The sequence below is a fragment of the Oncorhynchus keta genome, chromosome 9, assembly GCF_023373465.1.
Source record: "Oncorhynchus keta strain PuntledgeMale-10-30-2019 chromosome 9, Oket_V2, whole genome shotgun sequence".
Taxonomy (NCBI): Eukaryota; Metazoa; Chordata; class Actinopteri; order Salmoniformes; family Salmonidae; genus Oncorhynchus; species Oncorhynchus keta.
The window spans coordinates 21,952,214-21,977,868 of record NC_068429.1 but is presented as its reverse complement, the minus strand read 5'-3'; the positions used below and the strand labels follow the sequence as shown (position 1 = coordinate 21,977,868).

General features: G+C 44.6%; 1 protein-coding gene across 1 annotated transcript in view; it reads left to right on the top strand.

Annotated features, from left to right (window-relative positions):
- Nucleotides 1–25,655, top strand: part of LOC118388066 (laminin subunit gamma-3-like) — a 235,317-nt gene that overhangs the window by 83,600 nt on the left and 126,062 nt on the right. The window contains 2 exon segments of the mRNA XM_052526033.1: nt 12,866–13,002; nt 13,184–13,303. Of these exon segments, the coding sequence (XP_052381993.1) occupies nt 12,866–13,002; nt 13,184–13,303 (257 nt within the window).

Below are 25,655 nucleotides of genomic sequence, written 5' to 3'. Positions count from 1 at the left end.
CACCACCCTCTCCAGAGGGTGGTGTGGTCTGTCCAACGCAAACTACCTGCCCTCCAGGACACCTACAGCACCCGATGTCACAGGAAGGCCAAAAAGATCATCAAGGACAACAACCACCTGAGCCACTGCCTGTTCACCCCGATATCATCCAGAAGGTGAGGTCAGTACAGGTGCATCAAAGCGGGGACCTCAAGGCCATCAGACTGTTAAACAGCCATCACTAGGCGGCTTCCCCCCAATTACGTAACCCTGAACCTTAGAGGCTGATGCCCTATATACATTGACTTGAAATCACTGGCCACTTTAATAATGGAACACTAGTCACTTTAATAATGTTTACATATTTTTGCTTTACTCATCTAATATGTATACACTGTATTCTATTCTATTGTATTTTAGTGTATGCCCTCTGACATTGCTCATCCTAGAATTGATAAATTCCTTAATTCCATTCTTTTACTTTTAGGTTTGTGTGTATTGTGTGTATTGTTGTGAATTATAAGATATTACTGTGCTGTTGGAGCTTGAATCACAAGCATTTTGCTACACCCGCAATAACATGTGTATGTGTATGTGACCAGTAAAATTTGATTTGATTTTCAGATATGCAGATAACGCAAAAGATATTTGCCTCACAATGGGCCTCAGGATCTCGTCACGGTATCTCTGTGCATTCGAATGGCCTTCAAATGACCGTTGATAAAATGCAATAGTGTTCGTTGTCCGTAGCTTATGCCTGCCCATGCCAAAACCAAACCGCCACCATAGGGCACTATGTTCACAACGTTGACATCAGCAAACTGCTTTCCCACTCAACACCATACACATGGTCTGTGGTTGTGAGGCCAGTTGGACATACTGTCAAATTCTCTAAAACAACTTTGGAGGTAGCTTTATGGTAGAGAAATTAACATTAAATTCTCTGGAAACAGCTCTGGATAGACATTCATGGATGTCAGCATGCCAATTGCACTCTCCCTCAAAACTGCAGATATCTGTGGCATTGTATTGTGTGGCAAAACTGCACATTTTAGTGGCCTTTTATTGTCCCCAGGACAAGGTGCACCCGTGTAATGATCATGCTGTTTAATCAGCTTTTTGATATGCCACACCTGTCAGGTGGATGGATTATCTTGGCAAAGAAGAAATGCTCACTAACATGGATGTAAACAAATAAGCAAGTCAGTTAAGTACAAATTCTTATTTTCAATGACAGCCTAAGAACAGTGGATTAACTGCCTGTTCAGGGGTAGAACAACAGATTTGTATCTTGTCAGCTTGGGGATTTGAACTTACAACCTTCCGGTCACTAGTCCAACGCTCTAACCACTAGGCTACCCTGCCACCCCAGGAATTGTTTATTTCAGCTTATGAGACATGGGACCAGAACTTTACATGTTGAGTTTATATATTGTTTCAGTGTAGTATGCTTTCATTCATAGTCACTCAGGACACGTATCATTCAGTGACGATCGGTGCCGTTTAAGATGTGGTAGTGCGATTATTTGTTTTATGAGCATGGCCTTATTTCTATTACAGCATATTGGATGACTGTTATTCATATTCCCATTCACCCAGCTCAATGTAACATCGATAGGTTTAGACTACTACATGATACTCACATTTTCCCTATATCCATCATGAGGTTGCTACAACCTGGCCTACGAATGAAAGTTTACAACGTAGGTACACAGGTCGAGGCACCCAATGGTAGGACAACAGAGTCCGTGCCCATCTTCCGAAGCCATCTGAAACCCTATCTCTTCAAACAGTATCTTAAATCATCATCCTATTCACCTCAACCCCCCCCCCACACACACACACACACAAAATAACCAATAGCTACATTATTTAGGAAAAGTTTACTTTCTTTGCCTATGATATGCAGTTGTCCCATCTGGCTGTCTAAATATGAACGCACTAGCTAAGTCACTCTGGATAAGAGTGTCTGCTAAGATACTAAAATGTACAATGTATAAATGTCGAGAGAAAAATGTGAGTAAAGAAGGTAAGAAAATATTGACCAATTCAATATCGCCTTTGCACACTCTTGCCTGCACCTAGTGGATCTAGGGTGTAATCATTAGCCCAACAGTTGAAAACGAGAGTTTCTATTCGACAAATTCAGGTATGTTTATCCCCGTTTGGTTCTGTTTGCTTCCTTTTAAGAAATGTTTGTCAACAGAATTGGCGGAATGAATACACCCCATATCACACGCAAACACAGCTAACTTTCATAACAGCCACATACAAACAGCATGATCACATAATTAATAAAACCAAAAGCTTGGAAGAGATCCAGTGTAGCTAACATATGTTAAACTAGCTAGCTGCCTTCGCTAGCTAAGTGAAAGTGAAAAATATACTATGAAATATAGCTAGCTCTCTCTTGCTTCTCCTTCATTTTTAAATAAATACATTTGTGCAAAACTCTTGTCTTTCTTTCAAACGTTATGCACTGCAGTGGTAGCTAGCTGTAGCTAATGCTTTCATTATTAGATTAATTATCTCATCCTTTGATTGTGTGGACAACATGTCAGTTCATTACATTTACATTTACATTACATTTAAGTCATTTAACAGACGCTCTTATCCAGAGCGACTTACAAATTGGTGCATTCACCTTATGACATCCAGTAGAATAGTCACTTTACAATAGTGCATCTAAATCTTAAGGGGGGAAGGATTATTTATCCTATCCTAGGTATTCCTTAAAGAGGTGGGGTTTCAGGTGTCTCCGGAAGGTGGTGATTGACTCCGCTGTCCTGGCGTCGTGAGGGAGTTTGTTCCACCATTGGGGGCCAGAGCAGCGAACAGTTTTGACTGGGCTGAGCGGGAACTGTACTTCCTCAGTGGTAGGGAGGCGAGCAGGCCAGAGGTGGATGAACGCAGTGCCCTTGTTTGGGTGTAGGGCCTGATCAGAGCCTGGAGGTACTGAGGTGCCGTTCCCCTCACAGCTCCGTAGGCAAGCACCATGGTCTTGTAGCAGATGCGAGCTTCAACTGGAAGGCAGTGGAGAGAGCGGAGGAGCGGGGTGACGTGAGAGAACTTGGGAAGGTTGAACACCAGACGGGCTGCGGCGTTCTGGATGAGTTGTAGGGGTTTAATGGCACAGGCAGGGAGCCCAGCCAACAGCGAGTTGCAGTAATCCAGACGGGAGATGACAAGTGCCTGGATTAGGACCTGCGCCGCTTCCTGTGTGAGGCAGGGTCGTACTCTGCGGATGTTGTAGAGCATGAACCTACAGGAACGGGCCACCGCCTTGATGTTAGTTGAGAACGACAGGGTGTTGTCCAGGATCACGCCAAGGTTCTTAGCGCTCTGGGAGGAGGACACAATGGAGTTGTCAACCGTGATGGCGAGATCATGGAACGGGCAGTCCTTCCCCGGGAGGAAGAGCAGCTCCGTCTTGCCGAGGTTCAGCTTGAGGTGGTGATCCGTCATCCACACTGATATGTCTGCCAGACATGCAGAGATGCGATTCGCCACCTGGTCATCAGAAGGGGGAAAGGAGAAGATTAATTGTGTGTCGTCTGCATAGCAATGATAGGAGAGACCATGTGAGGTTATGACAGAGCCAAGTGACTTGGTGTATAGCGAGAATAGGAGAGGGCCTAGAACAGAGCCCTGGGGACACCAGTGGTGAGAGTGCGTGGTGAGGAGACAAATTCTCGCCACGCCACCTGGTAGGAGCGACCTGTCAGGTAGGACGCAATCCAAGCGTGGGCCGCGCCGGAGATGCCCAACTCGGAGAGGGTGGAGAGGAGGATCTGATGGTTCACAGTATCGAAGGCAGCCGATAGGTCTAGAAGGATGAGAGCAGAGGAGAGAGAGTTAGCTTTAGCGGTGCGGAGCGCCTCCGTGATACAGAGAAGAGCAGTCTCAGTTGAATGACTAGTCTTGAAACCTGACTGATTTGGATCAAGAAGGTCATTCAGAGAGAGATAGCGGAGAGCTGGCCAAGGACGGCACGTTCAAGAGTTTTGGAGAGAAAAGAAAGAAGGGATACTGGTCTGTAGTTGTTGACATCGGAGGGATTGAGTGTAGGTTTTTTCAGAAGGGGTGCAACTCTCGCTCTCTTGAGGACGGAAGGGACGTAGCCAGCGGTCAGGGATGAGTTGATGAGCGAGGTGAGGTAAGGGAGAAGGTCTCCGGAAATGGTCTGGAGAAGAGAGGAGTGGATAGGGTCAAGCGGGCAGGTTGTTGGGCGGCCGGCCGTCACAAGACGCAAGATTTCATCTGGAGAGAGAGGGGAGAAAGAGGTCAGAGCACAGGGTAGGGCAGTGTGAGCAGAACCAGCGGTGCCGTTTGACTTAGCAAACGAGGATCGGATGTCGTCGACCTTCTTTTCAAAATGGTTGACGAAGTCATCTGCAGAGAGGGAGGGGGGGAGGGGGAGGAGGATTCAGGAGGGAGGAGAAGGTGGCAAAGAGCTTCCTAGGGTTAGAGGCAGATGCTTGGAATTTAGAGTGGTAGAAAATGGCTTTTGCAGCAGAGACAGAGGAGGAAAATGTAGAGAGGAGGGAGTGAAAGGATGCCAGGTCTGCAGGGAGGCGAGTTTTCCTCCATTTCCGCTCGGCTGCCCGGAGCCCTGTTCTGTGAGCTCGCAATGAGTCGTCGAGCCACGGGGCGGGAGGGGAGGACCGAGCCGGCCTGGAGGATAGGGGACATAGAGAGTCAAAGGATGCAGAAAGGGAGGAGAGGAGGGTTGAGGAGGCAGAATCAGGAGATAGGTTGGAGAAGGTATGAGCAGAGGGAAGAGATGATAGGATGGAAGAGGAGAGAGTAGCGGGGGAGAGAGAGCGAAGGTTGGGACGGCGCGATACCATCCGAGTAGGGGCAGTGTGGGAGGTGTTAGATGAGAGCGAGAGGGAAAAGGATACAAGGTAGTGGTCGGAGACTTGGAGGAGTTGCAATGAGGTTAGTGGAAGAACAGCATCTAGTAAAGATGAGGTCGAGCGTATTGCCTGCCTTGTGAGTAGGGGGGAAGGTGAGAGGGTGAGGTCAAAAGAGGAGAGGAGTGGAAAGAAGGAGGCAGAGAGGAATGAGTCAAAGGTAGACGTGGGGAGGTTAAAGTCGCCCAGCACTGTGAGAGGTGAGCCGTCCTCAGGAAAGGAGCTTATCAAGGTATCAAGCTCATTGATGAACTCTTCGAGGGAACCTGGAGGGCGATAAATGATAAGGATGTTAAGCTTGAAAGGGCTGGTAACTGTGACAGCATGGAATTCAAAGGAGGCGATAGACAGATGGGTGAGGGGAGAAAGAGAGAATGACCACTTGGGAGAGATGAGGATCCCGGTGCCACCACCCCGCTGACCAGAAGCTCTCGGGGTGTGCGAGAACACGTGGGCGGACGAAGAGAGAGCAGTAGGAGTAGCAGTGTTGTCTGTGGTGATCCATGTTTCCGTCAGTGCCAAGAAGTCGAGGGACTGGAGGGAGGCATAGGCTGAGATGAACTCTGCCTTGTTGGCCGCAGATCGGCAGTTCCAGAGGCTACCGGAGACCTGGAACTCCACGTGGGTCGTGCGCTGCAAGAGCTCTGATAGGTTGGAGGAGGTCATCCAGAAGTTATCACAATTACTGTATAAGTCTATGGAAGGGGGTGAGAACCATGAGCCTCCTAGGTTTTGTAATGAAGTCAATGTACCCAGATGAAGACTGAAGGTAGCTGTTCTCCGGCTACACCATGGTGATATCCTAAAGAGTGCTGTTGAGGCTACTGTAGACCATTTTATTGCAAAATGTGTGTTTTAATCTATTATTTGGTTGACATGTGAATCTATTTAGTATCGTCCTATCTAAAAAAGCATCACTTTTTTTTCACTTTTTATTTTAATGAAATTCACTGAGGAGGATGGTCCTCCCCTTCCTTCTCTGAGGAGCCTCCACTGGTATCAATGTGATGTGTTCTGGGGCCTTTTTAGTCATAATGCTTCTGAAAAGACTGGGGAAACATGATTCTTTTAGACTTTCTGTTTGTACTTAACCCTCTCTACACCCATATTTTATAATTTTTCTTCTGCTCTCTAAGATTTGACCAGACAGACACAACACAGACAAATCACTAGTTTGAACTTAGCCAAACACACAACCACAATGTCTCCAGTGTTGAATTATTCTTCACAGTTTTTTGGCATGTTTATTTTGTTGTGTTGTGTATTATTTCATGCTTCATTGAACAAGGACTCTCTTACATAGTCCTGTTTCTAAACAACACACCCACACAAACACCCACTAAGACACACAGAACCTCCCCCCAACACTCTCACCCACACACACACACACACACACACCAACTGACTCCCCTACACACACAGCCACACAGCCACACAAACACACACACCACCACACACGTCCAGCAATTTAACACTGGAGTGATAAATATGCAGAAGATGAATGTGAAAGTAGAGATACTGGGGTGCAAAGGAGAAAAAAAATAACAACGGTATGGGGATGCGGTAGTTGGATGGGCTATTTACAGATGGGCTATGTACAGGTGCAGTGATCTGTGAGCTGCTCTGACAGCTGGTGCTTAAAGTTAGAGAGGGAGATATGAGTCTCCAGCTTCAGTGATTTTTGGAATATGTTCCAGTCATTGGCAGCAGAGAACTGTAAGGAAAGGCGGCCAAATGAGGAATTGGCCTTGGGGGTGACCAGTGAAATATACCTGCTGGAGCAAGTGCTACAGGTGGGTGCTGCTATGGTGACCAGTGAGCTGAGAAGAGTTACAGATGACCTGGAGCCAGTGGGTCTTGCGACGAATATGAAGCGAGGGCCAGCCGACGAGAGCATACAGGTCGCAGTGGTGGGTAGTATATGGGGCTTCGGTGACAAAACGGATGGCACTGTGATAGACTGCATCCAATTTGCTGAGTAGAGTGTTGTTAGAGGAATTCTAAATTCCCATATGTTTTGTAGCCAAAAACAAATTCACACTCTATTTATTTCATAATAAGTTGTAAGTTTATAATTTATGCATGAAATAGATCGATACCAGTCAACCATAATTTCCTCCAACAAGTGTTGAAGGCTATTTTGTAAATTACATTGCAGAAGTCAAGGATCGGTAGGATAGTTAATTTTACGAGGGTATGTTTGGCAGCATGAGTGAAGGATGCTTTGTTGCGAAATAGGAAGCCAATTCTAGCTTTAATTTTGGATTGGAGATGATTAATGTGAGTCTGGAAGGAGAGTTTACAATCTAACCAGACACCTATTTGGAGTTGTCCACAAATTTTTAATGAGAACCGAGAGCTGTAATGGCACTGAAGCTCGTCTGGAGGTTAGTTAACACAGTGTCCAAAGAAGGGCCACATGTATACAGAATGGTGTCGTCTGTGTGGAGGTGGATCAGAGAATCACTCGCAGCAAGTGCGACATCATTGATGTATACAGAGAAAAGAGTCAGCCCGAGAATTGAACCCTGTGGTGCCCCAATAGAGACAGCCAGAGGTCCGGACAACAGGCCCTCCGATTTGACACACTGAACTCTGTCTGTGAAGTAGTTGGTGAACCAGGTGAGGCAGTCCTTTGAGAAACCAAGGCAGTTGAGTCTGACGATAAGAATGTGGGGATTGACAGAGTCAAAAGCCTTGGCCAGGTCGATGAATACAGCTGCACAGTATTATCTCTTATCGATGGCGGTTATGATATCGTTTAGGACCTTGAGCGTGGCCGAGGTGCACCCATGTCCAGCTCGGAAACCAGATCGCATAGTGGAGAAGGTATGGTGGGATTAGAAATGGTCGGTGATCTGTTTGTTAACTTGGCTTTTGAAGACCTTAGAAAGGCAGGGTAGGATAGATATAGGTCTGTAACAGTTTGGGTCTAGAGTGTCTCCCCTTTGAAGCGGGGGATTAACGCGGCAGCTTTCCAATCTTTGGGGATCTCAGACAATACAAAAGAGAGGTTGAACAGGCTAGTGATAGGGGTTACAACAATTTCGGCAGATCATTTTAAAAAGAGAGTGTCCAGAATGTCTAGCCTGGCTGGGGGTCCAGATTTTGCATCTCTTTCAGAACATCTATATGGATTTGGGTGAATGAGAAATGGGAGAAGCTTGGGCAAATGGCTGTGGGGGGTGCAGGGCTGTCGACCGGGGTAGGGGTAGCCAGGTGGAAAGCATGGCCAGGCATAGAAAAATGTATCGTGGTGACAGTGTTTCCTAGCCTCAGTGCAGTGGGAAGCTGGGTGGAGGTGCTCTTATTCCCCATAAACTTTGAAGAAGCTGAAATTGTTTGGGAACAGACCTGGATAGTATGACAGAACTCTGCAGGCTATCTCTGCAGTAGATTGCAACTCCGCCCCCTGTGGCAGTTCTGTCTTGTCGGAAAATGTTATAGATCGGGATGGATATTTCAGGGTTTTTGGTGGCCTTCCTAAGCCAGGATTCAGACACTGCTAGGACATCCACTTTGGCAGAGTGTGCTAAAGCAGTGAATTAAACAAACTTAGGGAGGAGGCTTTTAATGTTAACATACATGAAACCAAGGCTTTTACATTTACATTACATTTAAGTCATTTAGCAGACGCTCTTATCCAGAGTGACTTACAAATTGGTGCATTCACCTTATGACATCCAGTGGAACAGCCACTTTACAATAGTGCATCTAAATCTTTTAAGGGGGGGGGTGAGAAGGATTACTTATCCTATCCTAGGTATTCCTTAAAGAGGTGGGGTTTCAGGTGTCTCCGGAAGGTGGTGATTGACTCCGCTGTCCTGGCGTCGTGAGGGAGTTTGTTCCACCATTGGGGAGCCAGAGCAGCGAACAGTTTTGACTGGGCTGAGCGGGAACTGTACTTCCTCAGTGGTAGGGAGGCGAGCAGGCCAGAGGTGGATGAACGCAGTGCCCTTGTTTGGGTGTAGGGCCTGATCAGAGCCTGGAGGTACTGAGGTGCCGTTCCCCTCACAGCTCCGTAGGCAAGCACCATGGTCTTGTAGCAGATGCGAGCTTCAACTGGAAGCCAGTGGAGAGAGCGGAGGAGCGGGGTGACGTGAGAGAACTTGGGAAGGTTGAACACCAGACGGGCTGCGGCGTTCTGGATGAGTTGTAGGGGTTTAATGGCACAGGCAGGAGCCCAGCCAACAGCGAGTTGCAGTAATCCAGACGGGAGATGACAAGTGCCTGGATTAGGACCTGCACCGCTTCCTGTGTGAGGCAGGGTCGTACTCTGCGGATGTTGTAGAGCATGAACCTACAGGAACGGGCCACCGCCTTGATGTTAGTTGAGAACGACAGGGTGTTGTCCAGGATCACGCCAAGGTTCTTAGCGCTCTGGGAGGAGGACACAATGGAGTTGTCAACCGTGATGGCGAGATCATGGAACGGGCAGTCCTTCCCCGGGAGGAAGAGCAGCTCCGTCTTGCCGAGGTTCAGCTTGAGGTGGTGATCTGTCATCCACACTGATATGTCTGCCAGACATGCAGAGATGCGATTCGCCACCTGGTCATCAGAAGGGGGAAATTTTACAGTTGCAGAAGTCAACAAATGAGAGCACCTGGGGAATGGGAGTGGAGCTAGGCACTGCAGGGCCTGGATTAACCTCTACATCACCAGAGGAACAGAGGAGGAGTAGGATAAGGCTACGGTTAAAGGCTATAAGAACGGGTCATCTAGTGCGTTCTTAACAGAGAGTAAAAGGAGCAGGTTTCTGGGCACAGAAGAATAAATTCAAGGCATAATGTACAGACAAGGGTATGGTAGGATGTGAATACAGTGGAGATAAATCTAGGCATTGAGTGACGATGAGAAAGGTATTGTCTCTAGAGGCACCATTTCAACCAGGTGAGGTCACCGCATCTGTGGTAGATGGAACAAAAGGGTTAGCTAAGGCATATTGAGCAGGGCTGGAGCCTCTACAGTGAAATTAGACAATAATCACTAACCAAAATAGCAATGGACAAGGCATATTGACATTAGGGAGAGGCATGGGTAGCCGAGTGATCATGGGGTCTAGTGAGTAGCTAAGCGGGCCGGAGACAGCTTGCGGGCTGGGCTAGCAGGCTAGCAGAAGGGCCTTAAGGGGACGTTGCGATGGAAGAGTCAGTTGTAGCCCCCTCGGGAGGTTACGTTGGCAGAAGAATTGTGATGGATCGGCAGGCTTCCGTATAGTAAAAGGGTACAGGCCAATTGGCAAAAATAGGTATTGTAGCCCAAGAAAATTGGCTGATGGACCTCTTCAGCCAACAGTCCGATATGCTTTAGACAGCTAGTTGGCTGTGGCTAGCAGATGGGCATTCAGGGGATGTCGTGACGGAGAAGCCTGTTGAAATCCCCTTCGGGTGGATTACGTCGGTAGACCAGTCGTGAAGAATCGGCGGGGCTCCGTATCAGCAGTAAATGGGATCCAGGCCAATTGGCAAAATACGTATTGTAGCCCAAGGAAGTGGCTGATGGACCTCTTCAGCTAGCCGGGAGATGGGCCTAGCATTGGCTAGCTCCAGGCTAAATGGTTCTTGTTTCGGGACAGAGACATTAGCCAGCTAGCTAGCTGCGATGATCCAAGTGAAAAGGTTCAGAGCTTGCGGTAGGAGTCCGGGGATGTGGGGAAAAGAGTCCGGTTTTCTCTGGGTTGAATCGCTCTGCGCAGACTGGAAGGAGTTGTCTGGGCCAAAGGTTAGCTGATGACCGCTAGCAGTGACTAGCTGACTACTAGCTAGTAGCTAGTTAGCTAGCTAGCTGCTTTTGGGGGTTCCAATTCTAAAGTAAATAAAATAGGAGAACTGTACCACATTGGGTGAGGCGGGATGCAGGAGAGTATGTTGGAGTTGAGGTTTAAAAAATATTGAAAAAATATAGAAGAATGATACACACCCAGACACCAACACACACACTCACACACACCAGTGGTCTCCCCTACAGCAGTCTGTCTGGAGGTCATGGTAGTGTATCACAGTGTGATACCAGCTGTGGGGTGATTGGCCTTGGCCACCTCCTTGGCCTCAACACTGCAACAGAGACAGCAACACATGTTCACTTGGCAGATTCTCTCATCTACACAGACTCACATGGCCTAGTGATGGTCTCTGAGCTTGCTCCACAATATGGAGAGATTAGCTACAACAAGCTACACAGAAACAGTGGGTAAAGTAGCACAGGAGTGCAATGACGAAGCATATAATGACGATATGTTTTGTGCGTGCATGTCAGGCTTTCCGTTAGCCGGCAAATGCCGGCTTTAATAAATACAAAAATATCAGTAAAAAAACTGTTGCCGGCCAAACTGACATTGATTTTTAAATATCCATTGCGAAATAATGCTTTTTATTAATTGATGGAAATACCAGTCAATGTAAATACATCATGCTTATCGGTCTATAACTTAATTTCATCATTTAGTATAATTAAATTGGCCTGTGTGTATTTTCGTTATTCATTATATATCTTATTTATCCAACACAATCACAGCATACAGAGCTGGGTGCTGCTGGAGTAAAACATGTGCTTTCTTCAGCCCATTCATTGCACAACAATTCTAAATTGAATAATGTGTTAAAACCAGTTTTGGTGCATGATTACAAAGAGCTGCTCTTTTCATTTCTCAACTGGTAATTGAATAGTGCCTCCCATTCACCATTAAAGTACAGGCAACAAGCTATCAGCCACCACTTTACAATGTGAGCTGGTGGCAGTATGTATTTTGAAAAAATACTTAATTCTTTGAAACCTGAATATTATATTTCATATTATGAGGCATGTCTTTTAAAAAGACTTCAAGTTTCAAGTTTGGGGAAGCTTACAATTTATCCTACAATTTCTACTGTTCTGCATACCACTTGTGCTTTTCATGTGTGCTTTTTGTGGAACAGATTCATTTCAATAATACGTTTTAATCTCTCTAAAGCATTGTCCTGTTAATCATACATGTTTTTATTCAAATTATATAAAGCTAAAAGCTAAAAGTCAACTAATGCGAGATCACCAGCCTCTGCCTATGCCCTTCCCAAAAGGGGCATAGGCCTCAAGACACATTATCTTCAGACATATTTTAGATTATTTTCACTGACAGCCGCAACTCAATAATCAGCTAAGCCTACTGCCAAGCTCGCTTCCCAAATTGCGGGCTTCCCAAAAAGGCATAGGCCTAAGAGTTATTTTTTCAAAGAAGGCAATCCTCAATTCCTCTGTGGCTAAGTCATGCTTTCTTGTGGAGTATTTTGAATGCTTTTATTTATTGCTGTATAAACAGGGATAGTTATATGATTTTGGCAAATGTATTTCCATTCATCTCCTGTTCTATTGGTTTTCCTATCAACGTTCAATTTGTTGTGCAGAAGCCAAAGGCACAATCCTAGTCATATTAGTAACCCATCCTCGTTGTTGCATGTTTAGATTCCCCCTCTTTCTAAGTTTCTAAAAGAGATTTTAATCTCTGTCACATATGGAATTGCTACCAGGTGCGCTGTTTAGACTGGTGTTTTCCCAGGGTCGCTGTTTAGGCTGGTGTTTTCCCAGGTACACTCTTTAGAATGGTGTTTTCCCAGGTGCGCTGATTAGAATGGTGTTTTCCCAGGTGCGCTGTTTAGAATGGTGTTTTCCCAGGTGCGCTAATTAGAATGGTGTTTTCCCAGGTGCGCTGATTAGAATGGTGTTTTCTCAGGTGCGCTGTTTAGAATGGTATTTTCCCAGGTGCGCTGTTTCAACTGGTATTTTCTCGCGAATAGCTTTTTGGCAAATGTTTGTAAATGAAAATGTATTGCTGTCACGTTGTCCGTGTGTGTGTGTGTGTGTGTGTGTGTGTGTGTGTGTGTGTGTGTGTGTGTGTGTGTGTGTGTGTGTGTGTGTGTGTGTGTGTGTGTGTGTGTGTGTGTGTGTGTGTGTGTGTGTGTGCGTGTGTGCGTGTGTGCGTGTGTGTGTGTGTGCAGGTGTAAGCCAGGCTCCTTCAACCTGCAAGAGAACAATCCAGCTGGATGTACGCCCTGTTTCTGCTTCAGACACTCATTGGCCTGTAGATCGTCCAATCACCATGCAGCTGTCAACATCACATCGGACTTTCTTGAAGGTATTCAGCCAATCATATATATTTTTTCAGCCAATCATGATTATCTTGAAAGTACTGCATTCAGCTCATAACCAGCTAATGACTTTCATAAGATATCAGCTAATTATGAAGTCCTTATATTGTGGTTATCATCCTGAGTCATTCTGCCATGTTCCTCCTCCTCCCCCCTCCCTCCCTGCAGACACAGATGGCTGGTCAGGACAGTTTTCCGGGGGACAGGAGTATTCTCTGCTGTGGAAGGAAGGGGAGGTCTACATGCTACCACTCAGTGAGGATGATCTCGGCTTCTACAGAGCTCCAGGTGAGAGAGACAGAGCTGACACACACACACATACATACACAAAGAGAGCTGATGTCACGTTTAAGGTGAGATATGAGTAGGACCTGGAGTTTTCCCAAACATAAAACCTGGCCAGGTCTAGACCATTGATTTAAGGAGATCCGGACCATGGAGTTATATGAGAAGATCTGGACCCTGGAGTTTATAGGAGAAGATATAGGTCTTAGAGTTTATAGGAGATAATCTGGACCATAGAGTTATAGGAGAAGATCTGGACCCTGGAGTTTATAGGAAAATATATAGGCCTTAGAGTTTATAGGAGATAATCTGGACCATAGAGTTATAGGAGAAGATCTGGACCATGGAGTTTATAGGAGATCATCTGGTCTATAGAAGTCAAGAGGAAGATCTTGACCTAAAGATATAGGAGAAGATCTGGGCCCTCGAGTTATATTAGGATAAGATCTGGTCCATAGAGTTATAGTAGAATATCTGGACCTAGAGTTATAGGAGAATATCTGGACCTAGAGTTATAGGAGAAGATCTGGGCCCTGGAGTTCATTGGAAAATAAAGATACTTCGTCAGTTGTACAACTGAATGTATTCAACTGAAATGTGTCTTCTGCATTTTATCCAACACCTCTGAATCAGAGAGGTGCAGGGGGCTGCCTTAATCGACATCCACATCATCGGTTCCCTGGGAACAGTGGGTAAACTGCCTTGCTCAGGGGCAGAACGACAGATTTTTACCGTGTCAGCTCGAGGATTTGATCCGGCATCTTTTTGGTTACCTGCCCAATGCTCCTACCCGCCAGGCTACCTACCGCCCAGAAGGAGAAGATCTGGGCTCTAGTTTATAGGATAGTATCTGGGCCCTCGAGTTATAGGAGAAGATCTGGGGCCTAGTTTATAGGATAATATTTGAGCCCTAGAGTTATAGCAGAAGATCTGGGCCCTAGGGTTATAGGAGAAGTTCTGGGCTCTAGTTTATAGGATAATATCTGGGCCATAGAGTTATGGGAGCAGATCTGGGCCCTAGTTTACAGAATAATATCTGGGCCCTAGAGTTTATAGGAGAAGATCTGGGCCCTAGAGTGATAAGAGAATTGTATGCACTTCCAGGATGAGGAAAGATTACACAAAGACAGTTTGTGCTTGGAGAGAGCTCAGACACCCGCTGGTCTTTTAACATGTAAATATGTAAATCATATTACCGTCTGCCACCTTTAATACCCTTGGCTTGTTGCTCGAGATCATTCCTTTGTTCGATTAAACGATAACTCATAACGTTAGCCATAAGGTCATAAAGCACATGCTGCAACACCATTTTGTCACAGCAGACTCTTAACACGACCATTAGGAAAGAGGAGTTATAGCTGGCTCTGCTACAGGCTCTCCCTGTGACTGTGTCCCAAATTACACCTTATTCCCTACATAGTACACTGCAGTACCCTATAGACCCTGGTCAAAAGTAGTGCACTTAATATGGAATATGGTGCTATTTGGGACTCAGCTATATATCAGTAGGAGTGACAAGGCCTGATGGAATTGGATGTCTTGGCCATAGCTGGAAGAATAACAAAGGGGAAATCGGCCTGGCTCAGCTCAGTCTGGCTACTCAGTGCACCAAGGACCCAGCCCAGCGAAGCAGCAGCCAACAGGGAGAGGGATAAAGAGAACCAGAAACAGCAGAAATCCCATTAACTACCAAAACATCCTGATGGTTTCATGTTCAAGCTCTCTGATCACACTAAACAAGTTAATTCAGACAGGCAGCTGTCTATTTATGTATGAAAAGCCTGAGATCACAGAAGACGCCTCGGAGGGAAGATGCTTTGGTTCACTTGGTCCAGAGATATTTTTAGAGTTTCTTATATGTCGTTAAGTCGACTTGGATATATTTAGTTTGTTTGTTTATTTATTGTTTGGTTTAGTTCTCTGTTTTCTTGAAGCTCGTCCATCACTCCAGTGCCTCTGCAGGCCACCACACAGTGATTAGTGGTCAAACTCGCCGGGAGCTGCCTTGTGGCCATCCCCTTATCTCGCCGGAACAGAGCTTGTTGGTGTTGTTTTGTCAAGTAGTAAAATACGGAGATCCATTGCCACACTGCTTTAATGATAAAATAAATACTCTCTCTCTCTCTCTCTCTCTCTCTCTCTCTCTCTCTCTCTCTCTCTCTCTCTCTCTCTCTCTCTCTCTCTCTCTCTCTCTCTCTCTCTCTCTCTCTCTCTCTCTCTCTCTCTCATTTGTTGTAATCCTCCTGCAGCCTTTCTCACTAAAGTGTCGGATAATTCTGAGTGACAATGCACCGCTACCAAACAACACGCAGAGGAAAAGCAATTTCGTATTAATCTATTTGTCACCTATTTCAGTGTGTCTCGGGCTACGTCTGTCGCTTAAATGTCTAGAATCAGATCAGTTGGCTTCTCAGTGTAATGAAAACAGATAGAAGTGTTGGGGATCAACGTGTTTCTTCCCGACTTCCAGAAATACCGGCGAAACTGCAGGCGAAACTGCAGTGCCAAAGAACACAATCCCGACACACAATGGAGGAGCCCAGATCACAGAGCATTATCCAGGGAAGTTCAGCTGGAGTCTTTCAAAGAGAAAGAGAGAAGGCTGAGAGGGACTTAGAGAAAAAGTCAGAGAGGTAGAGAGAAAGAGGCAGTGAAAGAGATAGTGAAAGAGAAAGTGCGAGCGAGCGAGCGAGAGAGAGAGAGAGAGTGCGAGAGCGAGAAAGAAAGAGTTTGAGAATACATGGTCCTCTATCCAATGCATTTACCACCACACTTGTCCTCATCCTCTTGGCAAAGAAAAGATTGCTGCTAGCTGACACATAATAGAAAGGTCACGTTCCTATGACGACAGAGCACTTGTCAACAGATTCTATCATGGATTCCAAGCCAACACCACTTTCTTCAACAGCCTTGCTAATCCAGCCTCACTGACATAGCTTCCATTTTTAACTGCTGGACATTCACTGAAGCAATGCAGGTTATGTGCTACTCCTCTCCAATCCTCCAAGCTCAAGGGTCCAACAGGCCCTGATCCAGAACCAGCCACCTGTGCCTTAGTGCCTGACATGGTCATGGTCCATCTCCCTATCTACACCAGGCCATACTGCTAACCCAGAAAACCAAGAGGGACATGTCCCCAAGAGAGGTATATTTCAGAATGTCAAGAGAGGGACATGCAGTTCTATCCTTTATATGTCTGGCCTCAATGGGGCCAGGGAGCATGTGGCTGGTGCAGGTGAGCAGGCTATGACATTCACTTCAGGATCCAAAGAATCAGATCCCATATGTGATCAATCTCCATCTCGATCCTTTCGAGGGCTATCCTCGAGTGGGCACCAGTCAAAGGATTATGTGACTGGTTTTACACTGTATAACATAACCCAAGGATCACTTGTGGGTCTCATCTCCATCCTTCATTCCTATAGGACTCGCCGAGAAGTGGCACCAGTCTAGGACAAATGAAATGTGATTGAATTGTAAGTAATCTTTCAGCTCATGAGCCTGAGATTCCCTGGGGGAATCAAACCAGGTGGTGAATTCAGATCCAACCCAGCTCTCTGCCATCGGGAGAGATGTTGGGGGAGGGGGGTTGAAGGGAGAGATGGTCATTAAGTGCTTCACTCGACATGAACGCCACCACAGAGTCTGCCATCATCTCAGCTTGGCAGGTTCTCACCTAAATAGGCTGGACAGGGAGAGAGGGAGAGAAAGGGGATAAGGAGAGAGAAATGGATATGGAGGGAGAAGGGAGAGAGGGAGCATACCGGCAGGAGAGGAATGGATATGGAGGGAGAAGGGAGAGAGGGAGCATACCGGCAGGAGAGGAATGGATATGGAGGGAGAAGGGAGAGAGGGAGCATACCGGCAGGAGAGGAATGGATATGGAGGGAGAAGGGAGAGAGGGAGCATACCGGCAGGAGAGGAATGGAGAGGAGAAAAGGAGAGAAAGAGACAGGAAAGAGAGGAGGGTAAGCACAAAAGGACGATGGAGAGAGTGGGAGAAGTTTCAGTATACATCCTCTCCAGTAACGTTCCTGCCAAGATTCCTGGACAGGCTGCCTCTGCGCTGGACGTGAGCCCTAGAACGTTCAGGACGAACCACCACCATGATCTCTGATTGGATGTGAGCCTCAGAACGTTCAGGACAAACCTTCACCCATCAAAAAGAGAAACGTCCCTTTTTCAGAACCCTGTCTTTCAAAGATAATTCGTAAAAATACAAATAACTTCACAGATCTTCATTGTAAAGGGTTTAAACACTGTTTCCCATGCTTGTTCAATGAACCATAAACAATTAATGAACATGCACCTGTGGAACCATCGTTAAGACACTAACAGCTTATAGACAGTAGGCAATTAAGTTCACAATTATGAAAACTTAGCCTTTCTCCTGACTCTGAAAAACACCAAAAGAAAGATGCCCAGGGTCCCTGCTCATCTGCGTGAATGTGCCTTAGGCATGCTGCAAGGAGGCATGAGGACTGCAGATGTGGCCAATAAATTGCAATGTTCGTACTGTGAGATGCCTAAGACAGCGCGACAGGGAGACAGGACGGACAACTGATCATCTTCGCCGTGGCAGACCACTTGTAACAACACCTGCACAGGATCGGTACATCCAAACATCACACCTGCGGGACAGGTACAGGATGGCAACAACAACTGCAAGGGTTACACCAGGAATGCACAATCCCTCCATCAGTGCTCAAACTGTCCGCAATAGGCTGAGAGGCTGGACTGAGGACTTGCAGGCCTGTTGTAAGGCAGACCAGACAGAACTGGCAAAAAATGCTCTTCACTGACGAGTCGCAGTTTTATCTCACATGGGGTGATGGTCAGATTTGCGTTTATCGTCGAAGGAATGAACGTTACAACGAGGCCTGTACTCTGGTCTGGGACGGTGTGTCACAGCATCATCGGACTGAGCTTGTTGTCATTGCAGGCAATCTCAACGCTGGGCATTACAGGGAGGACATGTGGTAACCTTCCTGCAGGCTCATCCTGACATGACCCTCTAGCATGACAATGTCACCAGCCATACTGCTCGTACTGTGCGTGATTTCCTGCAAGACAGGAATCTCAGTATTCTGCCATGGCCAGCGAAGAGCCCGGATCTCACGTCTGGGACCTGTTGGATCGGAGGGTGAGGGTGAGGGCCATTCCCCCCAGAAATGTCTGGGAACTTACAGGTGCCTTGGTGGAAGAGAGGGGTAACATCTCACAGCAAGAACTGGCAAATCTGGTGCAGTCCATGAGGAGGAGATGCACTGCAGTACTTAATGCAGCTGGTGGCCACACCAGATACTGACTGTTACTTTGATTTTCACCCCCCCTTTGTTCAGGGACACATCATTCCATTTCTGTTAGTCACATCTCTGTGGAACTTGTTCAGTTTATGTCTCAGTTGTTGAATCTTGTTATGTTCATACAAATATTTACTCATGTTAAATTTGCTGAAAATAAATGCAGTTGACAGTGAGAGGACGTTTATTTTTTTCTGACTTTAGAATGTTCAAGATAATCTAACTCGATGACCCCCACTTAACATCACTGGCACACTCTCATTAGCTGTACATTACCATATCAGACTCCATTACACCCACAAAGTAGATTTTGTTTTTGGGGTGTTTTTAGAGAAGAAAACCTTGCTATATTGGCAAATTGTGTGTGTGTGTGTGTGTGTGTGTGTGTGTGTGTGTGTGTGTGTGTGTGTGTGTGTGTGTGTGTGTAGTGTTTAGAGTAGGTCACCAGACTCGCGGACACGCTCTCTCTCTTTCTCTCTCTGCTGGGTAAAGTTAAAGCTTGTCTGTTCACGTATTGCTTTCATGCCCATTGCACGGCAGTCAATGTCAGTTAGAGGCCTCCATGGGACTTAAAGTTGTTTGTGTGAGACGGCGGCTATCTAGTTGAAATAGAGTTGATTAATTAGTTTGGAGAGAGTCTAAACCCTTGATTGATCGCAGGACTCCTCTACCGTTCATCAAATGTCACTGGGACGTCAGGCATCTTGGCAGAGAATTTGTCTGTCCCTGGAAGGGGGTCAGTGGAGTTCAGGTTGAGCACATCACTTAATAACAGACACACAGAGATTGAAAAGGCACATTCAAAACACACACACACAGACACACAGACGGACCTATTTGAACCTAAACTTTTTTATGTTTGGGCAGAAATGCCCTCTAGAACATGTGAACTTTCATGTACATTAATAACAAATGTGTATGCCATCTGTAAATACAAATAAAATTGTTAAATTACGAGCCTAGTTGGTTTAGCCACAGAAAAGGATTGCAACCTTCCCGCTAGCCATGATAGTCTGAGATTATTTTTTATTTCTTATTTAACTAGGCAAGTCAGTTAAGAAAAAAAACGTATTTTCAATGATGGCCTAGGAACAGTGGGTTAACTGTCTTGTTCAGGGGCAGAACAACGGATTTTTACCTTGTCAGCTTGGGAATTCAATCTTGCAACCTTTTGATTACTAGTCCAACGTTCTGACCACTATGCCGAGAGGTGAATGGTCTTCCATGTAGCACGCTTCTGTCTATAACATGAGCTGGTCAGTATGTAGTTCTACTACGTGATATATTTTTTCACGTTGTAGAACTGCATAAGTGCTGTTCTCCACTTTCTGGGAGACAAAGTTTTGAAATCAGTGGAATTAGAGTATGATAGCTAGATGGAGTATGACAGGAGATGGAGAAAATTCTGGCGTTTGATTGCAAACATGCAGATGGAGTCGAAAAGAGAACACACAGAAGGCTGTTGTATAAAACATCTACCAACTAAGGCAAACCATGGCATCCATGACAGAGAGGGAGAAGCGTCTAGTCTAGTCTAGTTAGCTTAATTTTCAGATATTACACGTTTCTAATTTTGTCAGAAAGTCATTTTAAGTTAGTGTACTATTAGCTAGCTAATGTTAATAGGTGTTCCAAAACATTCAAAGGCAATTTTCTCAAAAGTGAGGTTACAAGTTTATCAACTTCCAAAGTATAATTACTTTCCTGTTGTTCCTCAACTGTAGTGTATGAAATACCCTTTTCTAGTTCTGAGTCTCTGCTTTGGCCAATGTAAAAATAAAAAATAAACACGATTTCAAAGGTTCCTACATAAGACCAAATCGAGCTGGTCACATATTTTGGCTAGTTTTCCCCAGTTGATGTACCATTAGAGCTAGCCAAAAGTTGTCCAACATTAGCTAGCTAGCTAGCTCACCAACTTTAACTATCATTTTTGCCTCAATCACACTACACCTGAATCAAACAATGAGACCAGAGGCCAAATGATTGAAGATTGATATTCTGTTTTTTGACAGAGCATTGAGAGTTTTTCTTTGTCAGTCTAGCAATGTAACATTATTGATCTGTCACTTCCCCTAGCTAATTCCTTACTTGTCACACTGCCACAGTATAAACATCTCTACAGGCTACACTGTCATGGTGCACAGTCAGTACATAACACTATGATCATCATGGCTTAGCAGGCTCAGATGGTGACAGGTGTCCCAGCAGAGCCAGAAAGCCAGGGAAGACAAGTCTACGGAGCTCAGGTGAATTTTGCAGTATATTAATACAATCAGTGAATGGATACAAAGTTCCACCTTGAGTTGATTGGTAGGCAACTGGGAATAATGGTAATTTCAATTATTTGAACCATTGATTACTTTCTTGGATAATATAATGAATAAATGAACTCTGAGGTAATTCTTTGTCATGCCTCATCTGAGCAGGATTATATGTTGACTGTGGTCTCAGCAGGGTCAGGCCACCAGGGAAGACCAGTCTGTGACAGCGCTGAGGTGAACTTTTGCAGATACTTTATTCTCTCTAAGCAGCAAACACTGGACAAGCCAGAAGCTTAAAATATGAATCTATTTTAAGGTAGTCTGACAAACCTCTGAAGTTGATTTCCAAACTGTAACAAAAGGATTGGTAGAGGCTTTTCCCAACAAAACATAACATGTCAAATAAAAACATGAGGAAGACCTGAGAGACACTATTGATGATGATGAATCTATACAGATATGTTTAAATGCCCAGTCATGTTCATATCATCTCAGACATACATTTCTGCAGTTTAAGACCATCCACAGAACATACTATATTCCAGTGAAACTGAATATTATGCACTCAGAAATGTAAGTCCTCTGATGAAGGTGGAAAGCACAAAAGGGGAAATATTTGCATATGCTATGATCTTGTGAAGGCTAGCTGAAATCTGGCAAATAGTATGTTTTTTTATCATCATTTTTTAGCATGTCTACAGATTCTCCCTTGTTCCTGCTTATGTTTGCTTTGAAATGTTGATACTGGAGACTGTTGTCAGAAGAACATGTTTAATCTAGCATTTCTAGCTGCTAAGAAATGCAATGCCATTAATTGGAAAGTTGGTTATCCTCCCACATGTCACAATGGATGGCAGAAGGGTCAAGTTATGTATCACTAGATTTGAATTATTATAAGATTAAGAGTATACAGTGCAACTTTCATAAGGTCTGCATGCCTAATATGGAATACTGCATGACAAAAGGGATCTGTATTGAAAACATTAGTTGTTTTTAGTCGAGCAGTTACAAATAGATTTTTTTCATGGCACATGGACACCTGTGTGATTTGTGCTTATCTCAGTGGACTAATCCATTGAGGAAGCCGCAGGGATGCAACAGTCCAAGAAAATAAGGATTGTGGCTCAGATGCACAAGGCACGTCTCTCTGCCACCATTTTGTGTGTTTTCATTGTTTCATAACTTCATTGTGTGCATTGTTTGCTGTGTCTATCAATTCCCCATTACATATATCACCAGTCGTAGCCGGCATTTAGCCGTCCATTAATTCCCATAATTTATCATCTGCAAAGTTTGTTTAGGTACAGTCATTTCTGTTAATGCATTCAAGATATTATTATTACTGTCTTTTACCGTTGTCATTGTCGGAGTGAACATGTGTTTTGCAGAACCCACAACCTATGCTACACTTGTGAGAAGATTTATTAATCGTCTTTTGATTGACACCAATGTCAATGTTCCTGCTCCTGTCAATGTTGAGTAAGGACGTCCACCTGATTACACATACTGTGTAGAAGTACTGTAGGACTAGTCTACCTGGCTGTGCGCAAATGTAGGCCTATAAATGTGCCCATTTGGGAATGTCTGATAGTATCTCTGATTGTCTTAACTTATTCAGGATTGTTGGGTTCCCTGCAGGATGGTTGAGCTAACGTAGGCTAATGCGATTAGCATGAGGTTGAAATTAACAAGAACATTTCCCAGGACATAGACATATCTGATATTGGCAAAAAGCTTGTTAATCTAACTGATCTGTCTGATTTACAGTAGCTATTACAGTGGAAGAATACCATGCTATTCTTTGAAGAGAGTGCACAATTTTGAACATGAAAAGTTATTAATAAACAAATTAGGCACATTTGGGCAGTCTTAATACAACATTTTGAACAGAAATGCAATGGTTCATTGGATCAGACTAAACCTTTGTACATACACTGATGCCATCTAGTGGCCAATATCTAAATTGCACCTGCGCTGGAATAATACATTTGGCCTTTCTCTTGCATTTCAAAGATGATGGTACAAAAAAAGTGTTGTTTTTTTCTTTGTATTGTCTTTTACCAGATCTAATGTGTTATATTAGGGGTGGCAGGTACCCTACTGGTTAGAGCATTGGGCAAATATCCGAAAGGTTGGTGGATTGAATCCCTGAGCTAACAAGGTAAAAATATGTTGTTCTGCCTGCCCCTGAACAAGGCAGTTAACTCACTGTTCCTAAGCAGTCGTTGAAAATAAGAATTTGTTCTTAACTGACTTGCCTAGTTAAATAAAGCCTAAATAATATATATATATATATATATATATATATATATATATTCACCTACGTTCCTTTCACATTTCTTCAAACTTTAAAGTATTTCCTTTCAAAATGTACCAATAAAATGCATATCCTTGCTTCAGGGCCCGAGATACAGGCAATTACACTTGGGTATGTCATTTTAGGCGAAAATTGAAAAAAAGTGGCCGATCCTTAGAGTTTACTCACCACCACTAGTGAGCTGTGGAGCTTCTCAAATAAATGTCTCTTCACACACAGCAAGTAAACAATGTCTGTTATTAGAATCAATTGAGAATGACAATAGTTCCTCAAAATATTTGAAAAATATTTCCAGGTTTCTCCCTTTGATAACCACTTGGCATGAAAGGGAAATATGTAATACCTGATTACTTCTTATCCATTGCACAACCAGCCGAAAGCTGTGTCTGTCCCAAGGTCACTGGCGCGGGAAACTCTGAGGGCCCAGAATATGTTATACAATGTTTCAAGTTGGCTAGCGCAAGTTTCTGGGCAACCAAGTTGATATTTGATACAATATTTCAAGTTAGTTTCAGACATGACATGCGTGTAGCTGATGTGATTTATAGGATGTTTATTTTATCAGGATATTTTCTACCTGCAGGCTGCAATGTTTTTATGTGTTGGATTTATGTAGGTTATTTTTACATAGTTGGCAATAAAAGTTACAGATTAGTGGAAATGGTAAGACAAATTGGCAATCCAAATGGAATAGATTGCCAGCAAGTACTTTAGCCTATTATGTTAACTTCAGGAGCATAACAGCAGAATCTGCCAAGTCCAGAATCAGCGTGAGAAAGAGGGTCGGGAACAGTTTTTTTTTTTCTGGTTACGCTATCTTGATCTCTGGCTCCCTCTCCAGTAATTTGTGTGTCTTAGTTATTTAATCAAACAGCATGCTTAAAGCATCATATCGTTGATTTTATTCAGATACATTGTGTGTTTCAATATATGGGAAAATATAAATTTTACAATTTCGACCAATCGATTGGTCAAAAAAAGACTACTCTTGACAACAAATATTGTTTTGGGTCGGGGAAAGCCCTAGTAGAAATATAGGAAATTAGCTTTAGATGCCCCAAAAAATTCTGATGGAGGAGTCCCAGATCCCCTGCTAGGTTATGTCCCCCCCCACTTCTAAAACCAAAGTTGTGCCCCTGAAATATGACACAAACCGTACTAGGTGAATCACCTCTTCAACATCATCCTATAATGCTCTTCAAAATTCCTCCAAATATCCTAAAGCAGAGCAAACCTGTAGCCTGTCACACAGGAAATAACATTACAACTCTAAACAAACTGTAGGATCAGAGGTCAACCATCAGCCCATAAACCCAGTCCATCAGACCATCAGCCCATAAACCCAGTCCATCAGACCATCAGTCCATAAACCCAGAGAGCAGTCATCCGGCACTGGGCAGTGTGCTTGGGATGATAAAGGCTGGTCCTCCAAATATCAGATGTGACTGTGAGGTGAGCAGACAGGTGTGTGTGTGTGTGTGTGTGTGTGTGTGTGTGTGTGTGTGTGTGTGTGTGTGTGTGTGTGTGTGTGTGTGTGTGTGTGTGTGTGTGTGTGTGTGTGTGTGTGTGTGTGTGTGTGTGTGTGTGTGTGTGTGTGTGGTCAGACTGCAGCCTCGGGTACCACGTACCACCCACAGGATCACCTTCACATCCACTGCAGCCCTAACAATACCAGCAGAGACCAGAATACATGACGCACACAAATACACTCAAAACACACAACCTCAGCCTGATAGTGGAGGTTGCACTGCTGCGGCACAGACCTGGGTTCAAATACAATATGACTGAGCTTGCCTTTTGCAATAGCACAAATAGAAAAGTCCCAAAAGTACAAACCCAGCCCAACTGTCACTCCAGGGAGGCTAAGCAAATGCTCAAAGCATTTTTTAAGATTTCAAATAGTTTGAACCCAGGTCTGCTGCAGTGTCATTCACACTGTGGCATATTATGCTGTTTCGTATTGCCTTACTGAGAAATGTCTGCCTCGTTTATAAAAGTGCACTGCTGTTTTTATTGCTGCAATCAATCTTGAATAATGGCTCCATCTCCTCTTAGCATACTGATTATTGTTTTATTTTTACATATTTCCACAAACACCGTTTCATTGAGTCTCTCACCTCACCCATAACTCAAGATGTTGTATATTTCAGGGATAGTTTTTCCAATTTGTTGTTTTATTAGAGGCTCCCTGGCTGCTGATGATGTTGTATGCTGTGAGTGTGCTGGTTTGAAAAGTGGTTGGAATGTGTGTGTGTGTGTGTGTGTGTGTGTGTGTGTGTGTGTGTGTGTGTGTGTGTGTGTGTGTGTGTGTGTGTGTGTGTGTGTGTGTGTGTGTGTGTGTGTGTGTGTGTGTGTGTGTGTGTGTGTGTGTGTGTGTGTGTGTGTGTGTGTGTACGCATGGCTTGGTGTGTGTGTGTGTTTGTGTGTGTGTGTGTGGCTCTTTGAAGTGGTGTTAATGTGCTGTAATGAGG